The 14044-nt window shown below is 42.5% G+C and overlaps 2 protein-coding genes and 1 pseudogene across 2 annotated transcripts in view; 2 read left to right on the top strand and 1 right to left on the bottom strand.

Moving 5' to 3' along the window:
* The window catches only part of LOC146394399 (heat shock transcription factor, Y-linked-like), a 143916-nt gene that overhangs the window by 68655 nt on the left and 61217 nt on the right, over positions 1 to 14044 (top strand). The gene's annotated exons all lie outside the window — the stretch shown is intronic.
* The window catches only part of LOC146394400 (heat shock transcription factor, Y-linked-like), a 116734-nt pseudogene that overhangs the window by 41589 nt on the left and 61101 nt on the right, over positions 1 to 14044 (top strand).
* LOC146394401 (heat shock transcription factor, Y-linked-like) lies at positions 5257 to 7073 on the bottom strand. The gene is made up of 2 exons (XM_085009119.1): positions 6492 to 7073; positions 5257 to 6068 (listed from the first exon to the last, which is right to left on the bottom strand). Exons 1-2 carry the CDS (start codon positions 7002 to 7004, stop codon positions 5373 to 5375), a joined length of 1209 nt encoding a protein of 402 aa, XP_084865245.1. The 5' UTR covers positions 7005 to 7073; the 3' UTR covers positions 5257 to 5372.

The following is a 14044-nucleotide window of genomic DNA, read 5'->3' as shown; positions in this document are numbered from 1 at the left end:
ATTTTTGGAGGTTTCAGTTCTTCTGCCAGCGTTCAGTTGCTGTTCTGTGTGAGTCATTTTACATGTAGATGTGTATTTTTTGTTGCATCTGTGGGAGAGGTGAACAAATCCCCCTACTCTTTCACCATCTGGGATCTCTAAAATTGTGCCCTTCTTTACCTTTCTCTATGGCCTTTGTTTGTTTCAATGTCTATTTTTTCTACTATGTGTATCACAATTCCTGCTTTCCTGTCTTGACCATTGAAATATCATGTCCCATTCTCTCACATTCAGTCTATACGTGTTCTTTGCTCTAAAGGGTGTCTCTTGCAGACAGCAGGTTGTATGTTTTTGCTTTTTGATCCAATCTGCTGCTCTGTGTCTATTGATCAGAGTATTCAGTCCATTGACCCTTAAGGTAATTATTGAGAAACATGTATTTATTCCCATGTTAAACCTTGCTTTTCAGTTGATTCGTTGTATTACCTTGGTTTTTTTTTTTCTCTTTTTTTTTTGATGATTTCCATTTATTTTATGCTTGGATACATTTCGTTTTAGTTTTCATGAATGTAATGTTTGGTTTGATTTGTGGTTTCCCTGGTTTTCAAGTAGGTTAACCACTTCCTACATCTGCTTGCTTTAGCCTGGTAGTCATATAGGCTGCAACACGATATTTAAAAATAGGTGTCTATATTTTCATACTTCCTTACCTACACTCTATGCTTTTGAATTTCTTCTTTGAGATCTTCGAGTTTGTCCTTTTGGTGTTCCTTGTGTTTCTCATCACTTTTTGAGTAGATTTTTGTTTGTTTGTATGTGTTGGTGATGTATGCTGGCTTATTTAAGTGACTGCTTTCCAATCTGTATATGTTCTGTCTTCTTTTTTCTCCTTCTTCTTCTTCTTCTCCTTCTTCTTCTTCTTCTTTTAGCCATTTCTGTATTTTTTTAGAATGGGTTTAGTATTGGTGTACTCGTTTAGCTTTTGTTTGTTGGAGAAATTCTCTGTTTCCCTTTCCAGTTCAAATGATACTCAATAAATAAATAAAACATACATAAATGAATAAATAAATAATGATAGTCTTGCTGGGAAGAGTATTCTAGGCTTCAGAGTTTTTCCTTTTGGAACTTTGTATATAGCTTACCAATTTCTTCAGGCCTGTAGTGTTTCTGTAGAGGAATTAGGTGATTTGCGGGTTCTCTTGTATTTAAGGCATTGTATTTCTCTTGCTGCCTTTAGAATCCTCTCTTTATCTTTGGCCATTTTCATTATAGTAGGTCTAGGTGTGGGCATATTTGTGTTCAGCCTGTTTTGTGCCTTCTGTGATTACTGTATTTTGATACCTGTTTCCTTTAGTTTGGGAAAATTTTGAGATATAATTTCTTCCAATATATTTCCAATCCACTTTTCTTTTTCTTCTGCTTCTTGAAGTGCTGTAATGCATAGATGGACCCCTGTTATGCTACCCCATAGATCTCTTATGTTGCTTTCATGTGTTTTCATGTGGTTTTCTGCCTGCTGTCCTGATTGGGTGATATCCATTATGCTATCTTCCATGTCACTAATTCATTCCTCTGCACTCTTCACTCTGCCCTTTAGTGCCTTTAGCCCAGTTTGGCTATCTGCAAAAGACTTTTCTAATTTTTCCCTATTTTCCCCTAAATTTCCTCATTCCTCTCGAAAGTAATCGACATGACTGTTTGTAATGTGCTCGTAAATCCCTGATATTCAGCCTTCATTCCTTCAGTATATATTCACTCTACCCCTTTTGAACTCAGGTTTTTTGGCCTACGGAGGTCTGTTGCATTGTTTCTGCTTCACAGGAAATCTCCTGTACCTTACGTGGGAATTGTTCCTGGGCTTCTTCACCGTGTCCATGATTTTCTTTTTCTGTGAGTTTGGGGAAGTCAAACTCTAGTCTTGGAGGGTTACTTCTAGGCAAGAGCAACCCTTTGTATTTTGTGGGGTGTTACCATTTATTTGGGGCATGGAGGATTCCATTCTTGCTGGCTCAATCTTGGGAGTGAGCAGGCCATTATCCCGAGGGTGCGGAGTGTATTTCCAGGGAGAGGGAGGTAGTGGGTAGGGCTGGTAGTGCCTTCTTGCTGGGGTCTTAGCAGCAGCAAGTACATGCAGGGAAGTGGCACAGGCTACTCCTTGTTTCAAGGCCTTGGGAGTGATAATGAGCTTTTTGCAGAATCATGAGGTGCCCAGAGCATTTGGTAGTGGCAGTGGCAGTGGCAGTGGCAGTGGCATGGTTTGTGAGTTCCCAGAGAACTTGGAGCAGAAACAGGTAATGTTTGGTCACAATGACCTCTTCTGAGATGCCCTCTGTGGTGATTAGGGCCACAAGGGGTGCCTGTTCCTGGACCCCTAGTGGTAGCAGGCCATGCACACCTCTGGTGGTTTGCCCCCCCAACTGAGGACCCTTATAAGAAGCACCCTGTCCCTCTTAGCCCACACAGGAGGTGGTACACCACTGCTCCTAGTTACAGGGTCTTGGCAAAGGACAGTGTTCAACCTTCTGGGTGCTTCTTCCGTGCAACTGTCAGAGCATTTGGCACTGACAGTTGCAGGGCGGTTATATGGCCAGGGTGTTGACAGCAATACTGGGTGGTGCTCAGTTGTAGTGCCCGCTCTGATTTCTGACCTCTGAGGTGACTGTGGTCAGAGATTGGACCTGATCACACACCCCTACCGGTGGCAGGCCTTGACTCCCTGTGGTTTCTGAGATGACTGCTTTGGGTTGTCCCCACTGCCTGTAGATCACTCAGGAGGCACCACATCTCACTTACCCACCTGATGCCCATAGCCCCCACCAGAAGGATCTGGACACCTATAGCCAGCACAAGAAGTGTCCAGGCTGCTGTAGCACAAGCAAGTGGCTTCTTGCCACCTGTGGCCTGCACCAGGTGCACCCTGCCCTCTGAAAGCCTGTGCACGTGTGAGCAGGGAGATTCCTTTGGCATCTGCCCCTCCTCCTTTTCCCCTCTGCAACAATGGCACCTTGCTTTTTAAGACAAAGTGGGGTCCTTTCTACTCCAAGGATGGCTCTGAGGTGACTCTTGGTATGATTGAAAATAATTCTTCTGAATGTTCTCCAGAATGACAGTAAAAGAGAAACATAAGAAGCTGCTAAGCAAATAGATTCTATATCTTTAAGGGACCTGTTCACCTGGCTGAGGTTTGGTGTTAAAGGCCAGCATTTGTATTTAAGCCTGTCTTTGTGTAAAAGAAGAAAGCAACCTCTACGTGTGAATCGGGACATATAAAGGGGTGGAGATAAAGGCAAAAATAACCTAGAACAGTTTGAGGATTTTAGAGAAAATGACACCCACATTTTTTTTCTACTACTTTTTTTTTTTTTTGTAGATGTTTCACTGATGAACTACCACCCTGTGTTGACAGTGATACCATCTCTGATGATGTCATGTGGACATTGTTGTTGCTCTTATGGTGTAAATTATTGTCATGGTTCATGGATAAGATAAAATATCTTATAATTTGGAGTGTGAAATGTACTTTTTAAGTAATTGTATACCTTTTTTTGTGTGTTTTGAGGGCCACCCCTGTGGCATATGGGCAATCCCAGTCAGGGTCAAAGCAGAGGTCTGTCTGCTGCCTTACATTGCCGTAGCAATGCTGGGACTGAGCCACATCTTTAACTCACATCACAGCTCAGGGCAACTCTGGGGCTTTAAACCACAGAGAGAGGGCAGAGGGTGAAACTGCTTCCTCATGGACACTAGTTAGGTGTGTTAACCTCTTTGCCATCATGGGAACTCAATGGAATTTATTGATTTATTTTTTCTTTGCAATGAAGACAATCTTGTCAACTAATATCCAAGTTCCATTTGAAGTAACAGATAGACTATAATGCAGCTGAGAAAACACTACGTAAATACTATGTATTTTCCCTTTCCAAATTGACTTTTATTTGCCTCTTTTTCCACACCCTCATAATTGAGACCCCCATTCAATACAACTTGGACTATTTCAGAAATCTCTTGACAGCTATTCTCTATTTCCTTAGTTCCATTTTCCTTTTTGAAACAGTTACAGCTAGGGGACATGTCAAATGCTCCTCTCTAATTATCAAACATTTCAAATATTAAAAAACGGCAAAATAATCTGCCATTGAAAACAATTAAAATGACAAAAGGACAACCTGCAATGGGAGACAATTATTTCAGATGATGCAACTAATAAGGGCTCAATCTCTAAAATCTGCAAACAACCTATACACCTCAACAACAAAACAGCCAATTACTCAGTGGAAACATGGGAAAGAGACCTGCATAGACATTTCTCCAAAGAGAATATACAGAGGGCCAACAAGCACATAAAGAAATTCTCAACATCACTGTTTATTAGAGAAATGCAAATATACACTACTATGAGGTATCACTTCACACTGGACAGAATGGCCGACATTAACAAGTCCACACATGAGAAAATGCTAGAGAGGGTATGGAGAAAAGAAAACTCTCTTACACTGTTGGAGGAATGTAAACTGTTACAACCGCTATGGAAACACTTCAGAAAACTAAATATAGAACTAGCATGTCACGCAGCAATCCCACTCTTGGGAATACACCTGGGGAAAAAAAAGTTTCCATGAAAACTATATGTGCGCATGTATGTCCAATGCAGCACTATTCACAAGAGGAAAGACATGGAAATAACCTAAGTGACCGTTGGAAAGAATGGATTAAGGGATGTTGTATATATACACAATGCAACACCACTCAGCCGTAAGAAAAGAACAGAATAATGCCATTTGCAGCAACACGGCTGGAACTGGAGACTCTCCTACTAAGTGAAGTAAGCCAGAAGGAGGAAGGCAAGCACAATATGACATCACTTATGTGTGGAATGTGATATATGGCACAACTGAAACTTTCCACAGGAAAGACACCCATGGATTTGGACAACAGGGTTTTGGTTGCCAAGGGGGAGGGTGCAGGATTGTGATGGACTGGGATTCGGGGGTTGAAAATGCAAACTATTGCATGTGGAGTGGGTATGCAATGAGGTCATGCTGTATAGCAATGGGAACTATCTCTAGTCACTTTTGATGCAGCATAATGTGAAACAAAGGATATGTATGTGTGTGGGTGTGCGTCTTGGGTGGGTGGGTCTGTGACGGGGCCACTTTGCGGCACAGTATGAAAGTGATAGAACACAGTAAACCAGCTATGATGGAAAAATCATTTTAGAAAAAGAAATGCAGCATCCTTTTACTCTTAACTGTGTCAAAAGTAAAGAAATTGAAGCTATGAAGATGAACATACAAGTTTATTGCTGAAATAACAGAATTGCAGGAATTTGGTGACATTTGCCAGCATAAATGTTCATCTTCACTCTCCTGCATAACCTATAGTCCTTTGATAGGTCAGTGGTAATTAGGGTGATGTTCAGATACGGAAGAGGACTGAGGATTTGGCCTTGAAAGCGAGGCAGCAGATGTGTCAGTGGCCATTGGCATTAGGAACCATGGATGGGCTGCTGCTTGGGGGTTAGACACAGGGCACTCAGTTGGTGATATATTCTGGTATCTGGTTGGCAAAGGAGAAGGCTCCACCCTCAGTCCAAAATAACCACTTGGGAAGTTAGAAATAAGGTGGTACTGAGAAATGGAAGTGGTAGTTGTAATGAAATTCACGATGTGGCCACTTGCTGGAGAGTAGCTGCTTTGTGAGTGCATGTGAAACGTGGTCAACTGACTAAAAATAGCATGTTGAGCCATGACAATTTGTCCTGGTGGCCTGACTGATGGTGATGATGGAGAAGAAAGACCACTTCTAGTTGGGGTAGTTGTATTAGAAATTCTCTGGCTCATAGAAGGCCATCTTATTAAAGGCACATTTAGGTTTGTAGAGGCTGAAAATGCATCTTCTCCACGAGTTTCTGCAGCCACATCAGAATTATGGTTATCCACATCACCCCCTGTTCTAGAGCGCTTCTTGCTGCAACCTTGAAGTAGAGAAGCCGATACTGGAGAAGCATTTTTCACCCTGACTCTTCTTTTCATCCTCACCAACAGATGGGGACAGCCTCGTTTAAAATTTGGATTATGGTAGAACTGCAGCTAAAACCAAAAGAGAAAGGTATTTAGTGACCTTTTAAACAAAGATACGAGGACAAAGAATCCATACAAATCTGACTTGTTTCATCACACAGAGTTAATGTCAGGAAATAATACTCATCTATTACTAACATTTTCAAAAATTTATGTAGTGGGAACAGGCAATTATGGTCCTTAAATAAAAATGCCTGGTGCATTTACAGTAACAGTATGAGGTTCAGGGGCTTGTATTGGGTGAGGTTCATCGAGAAGGCTCCAGGTGGCTAGGAAATTTCTCTATCACCCCAAATATTTTATGACCAAGTGGCCTTCAACTTAAAAGCGTAGCAGTACTTCATCCCACTTTCAAGGTCTACTATGACCCTATATGTATGAACATATTTGCAGATGTCCCTCTGTAAATAGTAACTGGACATTTCATAATACCTTGTTCCAAGCAGAGACTTCATTATCTTCTGCCAGAATGTTGGCTAGTGAGGCAGGTCTTTGAAAATTCCTTTGCAATTTAGTAAATCCATAAAGGTTAAGCTGTCGAACTAAGCTTTTCATACTCTCAGTTTCAAAAATTCTGAAGGGAGCCTTTCTCTCCAGAACTTCTTTCTTGAAGCGTTCTTCATTAATCACGATCGAGGTTCCATTTTCATCCCACCAAATGGACTTAAATCGATCACTTTCAACAATTTCCCAAAGTTTTCTGGGAAAGGGCAGAGGAGGAAAATCATTATCTCCATCTGGTTCAGAGGCACACAATGTGTGGCATGGCTCTTTCATCAGGGAGCCCTCAGACAAAGCCTGGAAAGCTTTTTCTTCAATCTGAGACCTCAAGTCCAAGTCCCCAGTGATTGAGTTATCACACCATGGAGATGTAATGGAGGATTCTGAACCAGTTGATTCATCTTTAGGAGACACACCTTGAATTTCTGAAGGAGCATTTGCCATCTCAGATAAATTTCTCTTCAGCTACTTTTCTCACCTGCATGGCTTTTGAACTCTGCAGTTTTAAATGCTGCTTTGGTAAGCCTACACAGATAAACTATCCAATCCATCACAATGGTTGCCAGCCTGAGTAGCTGTGACATCACAAGACACTAGTCTCCTAGCAATCTGAGCATCACCTTCAGTCAGGGTTTACTTCTCTATGAAATTAGCCCAGTTAATATAAAATATGAGCTCCGTACTTGAACAGTAACCCAAAGAGAGAAAAAAAATGAGATCAGCAAATGAGACCCCACTCCAATGGAATCTTTTTAATAAAAAAATCACATAAATAAATAAATCCATTTCATCCCTGAAGTAAACGCAAGTTCTCTCTTGTGCACATATGCACTTGTGCCTGTTATGTAAGGCCTTGTAAATGGAAGAAAAAAAAAAAAAAAACAACGGAAAAGTGAAACAAAAGCTATGCAGCTCTTGAGAGTGTATAACTAGAATCTGTGCAGTATCTATATTCAGAAAAACATAGCCAGTGTTCTATGTTGGCTAGCTTGTTACAAAAGTGTTCTGATCTCTGCCGTGCTATGGGTTCAATCCCTGGCCTGGGAACTTCTGCATGCCCCAGGTACAGTCCAAAAAATAAAAAGACAAAAAGAAAAGAAAAAAAACCAAATACACAATCAAAAACAAAACAAAACAAAACAAACCATGACCTTTATCACTAACCAAGACATGGAAGGGCCCTGGGCACCAGGCAAAATATCTATAGCCATAGAGACAAAAAAAAGATTGATGGTTGCTTGTGTTAGGAGAGGAAATGTGGGGAAGTACCATCCAAAGGGTATGAGATTTCCTTGTGGATTGATACAATGTGGACTGAGGAATTGATGGGTGCACCACATTCTGAAGATTATATATGCCCTTGAACTGAATACTCTAAAACTTATACCATAATGTTGTCACATTGTTAAAAACTGACAATGATCTGGTATCACTGATTTTATTATATCGAGTTTTCTGTGTATCCTACGCAAGTAGTCTGTGTGTTAAAAAATATTCCAAACATTTTCCGTTAGGTTGCTGAGGGAGGAATGCACAAGGCCAAATAGTGCACAAGAGGAATTTATTAGGGTCTCTGAGGGGGCTGGGCAGAGCCCACGATGGCATCAGCCTTGACTGCAAGGAGGTGTTAGGCTTATAAAGCATCTGTGGTGGGAGTCTGTGGTTGGAGTCCATGGTGGGACCTTGTGGCAGGGAAAATGGAGAAGAAAGGGAAGGTCAAGGGAGGTGTAGGGACTCAAGTCCCATGACAGAGCACAGTTAATCCTTGTAGGCAGTTAGTCTGTGCAGGCAGTTGCTTCCCACAGGTCCTCGTTTCTTGCTGCCCAACTTGCACATCCACATTCTGGGAGGGGTGTCCACAGCAAGTCTCTCAGGTGAGCAGCAATAGTTGGGGTGTATGGCAGTCTGTCTCCATCCTCCTGGGATCCTCTCATTCAAGCCTTCCATTATATGGGATAGGGATGAATGTCTACTCTTCTCTCTCTGCTTCCTGCTGGCCTGGGGTGAGGAGTACTTGTGGATGGACATGGTATATGCTACCATAGAGGATGGGAAGCAAGGAAAAATAAGATTAAACATGGGTTGATACCAGTATTGTTGAAGGAGGAGTGTAGTTTCATCTGAGTAGGTTTTAACACGTGATGTGGTATTAACACGTAAATCACAGGAGCTATTGGTCATAAAACATGTTGTCTCCTTTCTGTTGCTATAGGAGAAGACCGTGAAAATATAAGGTTGTCGCTGCCAGCTGATGCTGCTTTGAGAACAGCTGGTGTCATCACGTCTGACAGGGCACATAAACCCTACGTTCTTGGCAATACAAAGGCTTGCCTGAAATTACTTCCATAAGATTTCTTAGTCTTCCATGGATGTCTGACCCACAGCTACTCCATTCTGCCTTTTCTCCCTATTGGCCCATGCAGTTGCCATGGTCAATGATCTCTGTATTTCTAGATGAGAGAAGATGCAAGAATTTGGGCCCATAGAGATCCTCACCTGAAATCGGTCTGAAGGCCTGTGCCTCACCGCTGCTCACCTCCCTGAGCTCTGCTCAGCTGGTGCTGCAGGTCAACAGCTGCTGTGCCTCAAGTTTTCCTGCACGGAGAGCCTCTAGGCAAGTGCTAACTTGAGGTCACAGTTGGCCATACTCCCCCATGGTCGTACATTTGACCATAGTTTGGGGAGGCATTTCATGACCATTTCATCTCACAGTGCCAGCAATGAACATTACTAGGTCTGGCAATGATGTCACAGATAGGCCATTAAATGTGCTAGTCCTGGACAAAGCCATACTAGGAGTAGCCAAAAGTCTCTGGACCACCCATCTTCCTCGTCTATTATGGTCCAGGAAAATATTCCCTCTTGTTGCATGTTCCCATATCTAGAGACCACTGATCTCATATGGAACTATATATCATTTTCAGTGACTCAGTTACACTTCTGGAAATGCAAGAGACAGCAATTTTGTGGACACAGTGAATAAAACATAAACCTAGAGACTCTCATGCTGAGAGAAGGAAGTCAGAAAGAGAAAGACAAAGACCACATGATAACACTTATATCTGGTGTCTATTTTAGAGCACAAGTGAAGCTTTCCACAGAAGAGAAAAACATGGAATTTGAGAATAGACTTGTGGTTTCCAGTGGGAGGGGGACTGGGACAGATTGGGATTGAGTGGGAGCTTGGAGTTCATTGAGGCAGTCTCTTGCCTTCGGAATGGATAAGCAGTGAGATCCTGCTGTGTAGCCCTGGGAACTATGTCTCCTCACTTGTGATGGAGCAAATAATATAAACATGTCTATGTACCTGGCTCACCATGCTGTGCAGTAGAAAATATAACAATATATTGGTGGCAATAAAAACAAATTAACCTATTCTGATAAGGAGTGGAAAAATATAAGAAAATATTTGTGGTCTCTTAAAAATTATGTGGAAAGCAGTATTCATAAAGTCATAAATGAAAATTGAAAAGCTTCACGCAAAACAGCCCTGTTTTATCGCTGTTCAGCTGGATTAGTCCGTTCCTTTTCTTTAAAGGAAATTTCATTCTGGCTTGTCCACTCAGCTGTACTCCCCAGTGTTCTAAGGCTGGTTATCCCTTGACAGTTTAAACATTCCCAACACAAGGGAGCCGTTAAATTTCGATTAATGTAGCCCAGGAGAGTTATGTCACTTGGCTAAAGTCTTACCTGCTGATTGAGCTTGAGTAACAGTTGAAGTAAACATAATTGTGCCCTTGTGAGAGCAGGTATTAGTTGGCCAGGTGAGGGGATCCCACCTAGGAACATCACTGAGAAGAGCCTTGGAGAGGAGAAACCCACCAAGGTAGATGAGAAGGTCAACAAATGACCATGTGGTCATGGGGGGGGGGCAATCTTGGGATAGTGGTCTCCTTCTGATGGTGACTTCTTTTTGTCCAGGCATTGGTGTTTCTGTTATTAGGGCCTTGTTTTAGGGTGAGTTTGATGTCAGTAATTCCCTCTGTAGACCAGTGCAATGTGGATGTCCTTCTTAAGAGGGAAATAGAGATTTTAAGAGTTATTTTATTCACTTTGCCTGTGCATATGGTACTTAAGTATTCCTGACAAGAGACCTTCCATCTAGGCTGGAGACAACCCTTTAAATAATACTTTCCCAGAATGTATAACCCCCTGGTTATCGTGGGGCATCAGATATTCTCGCAGAGACAGATTGCAGCACTCAGCATCCCATGCTGAGAGTATGTTCTTAGTACCCCCCTTAAACATTGAAATATTGTAACACAGCCTCAAAGAACTATTTGGGAAGTGAGTTTTAGAAAGTGAACCCTAACCTCAAAACACAGAACTAGAGTATGAGTCACAAGATTGTCTCTAAAATGATCCTCATTTTCACCAGATATTGTCAACCCAAAACTGTAGAAGGAATACCCCAAATGGAGAACATATTTTCAAAGCATTTCTTTTCATTAATGGGTTTTCTGTGGAGCCAGGAAGAAGCAAGCTGCCTCTTGGATTTCCCACAGTCATGGCTCTTGAATTCACAGCTGTTGCTTACCTATCTTCCCTCCTCTGATTTAGGGGCACACTTTTCCCATGCTACAAGGTCATCAGGATGGCAAATGTCTGAGAATGAGGGAGTAAGTTGTGAGCTATATCTTTATAGATTGGGTTCATACCTTCCATCCGACAATTTCTCCCCTGTAACACGGTAATTTACACTTAGGAAATTTGCAAATACACACACACACACGCAGAGAGAGAGAGAGAATGCAAATTGAAACACCTGGCCAAGTAGAATCTCACTTTATTGTAAAACATTACCTAGTCACTCAACCAACGTAACAAAGGATTTCAAAAGCAAATACAAATTAAAGGCCAATCGATTCATGTAACCTGTTATCAAGAGTATGAACAAGGTAAGGTTAAGAAGGTTCAGAAACCTTTCTTTTAGCAGAGAGACAGAAACCTAATTCAAGTTTTACACGAGCTTACATTTAAAGTTTGTTTGTTTTTTAACTTTAAACTCCCAGTCAGTCCCGACCAAGCTTGGAAATCCTGTCTAGTGTCCACTTCGCAGAAATCTTCCATCACTTTCTGTATCCGTATTATTCTGTCTGCTAGCTTTCCATTCAAAATAACAAGCTACACGACAGACTTACTTTCTGTTCCCTTAATAGAATGCAATTCCATTCCTCCTTCCTTCTTTACTGAAAACACAATGTCTACTTGTCTGGGTGGACTTTTTATCACTTCTAAAAGTATGTGTTTCCTGGTACAGAACATCACAGCATAGCACCAAAACACCGATAATAGTCTTAAGTGATGTTGCTGTCCCTTCTTAGTAACTGAAGCCTCAGCATCCGATTTGACTTTTATCAAACCTAGGTGCAATAAGAAAAGCTTCTGCCAATGACTCTGAAGACATGCCCATTTAAGTTAGATCAACCTACTTTAACTTTAATATCAGATGTTAATTTAACACGGAATATTTTCCAGTTCATGTGAATCTAAAATTACCTTACCTTATGTATTTTGAGAGTTCATATAAGAGTTAATTTCCTTCAAGCCAATTAAGTAGAGCTTTTTGATGAAGTAATTTTGGCAAGGCCACACATGCACAACACAAACAACGATACATACAAAACAGGAAGCTCAGATTTCCCATTCCAAAGTCTCAGCCATGAATAAGGTACACCTGTGTGAAACCCATCAGCTGCAAGAGACACTGGCTTCAAACTGGGTCCCTGACAGATGGAACAAATCAAGGTCACTTGTCTAGGTGGCTAAACATCTTTTAATAATGTTTAGAACAAAAGGCATACGATTTCTCCTTGACCCTGAGAATTCAACTTGCAAAATGTACCCCTATTCCTGAAATTTCTATTTCAGAAAGATGGTGGAGCTAAGGCTTCCAGATGTCCAGGCAGAACACCTGCATCTCAAAGACACAGGCAAATTTCTCTTGGGATGACTTTGTTTCCTTGAGGGCAGAAAACTTTTCCCTCAGAACTGAGGAGCCTCTTCCCTGAGTCTTAAAGGCCCTGTCAATTAGTCCAGGCATGGAGTTTGTGGGCCCTGTCCTAATATGTGTAGATGTGTCTGTCAGGGGAAGGCTGGCTGATAAAAGGGACTGAAAGAATGGCATGCCCTTCACTGGTCCCCGGGTCTGGATTAGTTTAGTGTACAGGTCAGACATGGGAAGGGGACATGGACCCTGGTTATGCCTACGATTCCATTAGTGACTTCGGTCAGGGGCCTGTATTGAGGTTGGCAGAGGTTTGCAGACTGGTCTTTTAACTCAGTTTGAACGGGAGCAAGCTGCTGAGCTATGGAATAGGTGGAGGTATCCCACACCCGGGGCAAAGGAACGGAGGCTGTGAGAGGTAGCTTATCATGTTGTAGATGAGCAAAGGGGAGGAGAGAGGGCTCGGAAAGAGAGACAGGAGTGAGAAGTCTGAGGGAGGCTCTGAAATTAGATAAAATATCTCTGCCAAGAGTTGGGGCTGGGCACTTGGTTAATATCAGGAAAGAACAGCTAAAGGGTGTCCCTGATGGGGTGCAGTTTGGAAGGGGTTTTGGTAAGGGTTTGGAGATGAGACCACCAACATGCACAATAGAGACTTGAGAGGGGTGTTTGTGACCTGTTAATTGAGGTTGTGCTGAGTAAGTGGCCCCTGTGTTGATAAGAAAGGATACCAGCTTACCTACAACTAGCAGAGTTACCTGGTGCTTCACCCGAGTAGTAGTTGTGGGTCTGGGATGCAGGGGTTTCCAGGGCACCCTCAGTCTTCTGTGATCCTGCCAAGGTGGCTTGGCCTGTTGAGGTCCAAGGATTCTGGTCTCTCTGCAGGGAGGGGTGTGGCCGTCCCCTGAGAGGTTTCCAGTGGCCTCTCTTATCACACCTGCAGCAGGGGCCTGGAGTGCCTTAGAGCCATTGTCCAGGGGAGAGAGCTGATATTTGGGGGAGCCCTGAATGGCAGTTGCCTGCATTTTGTATTTAGCCCGATCTCTTTTTAAGTGTTGGCTTTCAGCCTCTTTATGCTGATTATTAAAGACCTTGAAGGTGAGGGTGAGGACATCCTGCTGAGGGGTTTGAGGCCATCCTCCCACTTTTGTAATCTGTGCCTTATGTCAGGGACAGACTGAGAGATGAAGGGAGTGTGGAAGGAAAGATTCCCTCCAAATGGGAAAGGTCTAACTATGTATCTTTTTGATGTGACTGTGTTAATCAGGAAGGAGAGCAGGTTTTTCATGTGGGTTTGTCTAATTTCTTCTTCTTTTTTTAGTTAAGACCTGCTTCACATAGTCCTCCTATGAGACAAGTTACCATGTGACTCTGGTGTCTGAAGGCCTGGGAATCGACTGGAGAGTCCCAGTTTGGATCCTGTCTTGGGACTGCTACCGCCCGCACTCTTTGGTTCTTGTTTTGCCAGCAGAGGTCATCTGTGTGGGCCTGAGTGGCTAACCAGACCCTTTCCTTTTCCGCAAGGTCGAGGAGGAAG

This window comes from Sus scrofa, chromosome Y (genome assembly GCF_054392235.1).
Source record: "Sus scrofa isolate SSC_HxYL_T2T_F1_AM1 chromosome Y, Sscrofa_HxYL_maternal_Yorkshire_Landrace_v2.0, whole genome shotgun sequence".
NCBI lineage: Eukaryota > Metazoa > Chordata > Mammalia > Artiodactyla > Suidae > Sus > Sus scrofa.
Note: the sequence above shows the minus strand (reverse complement) of the source record. Positions and strands in the feature narration are given on the sequence as shown.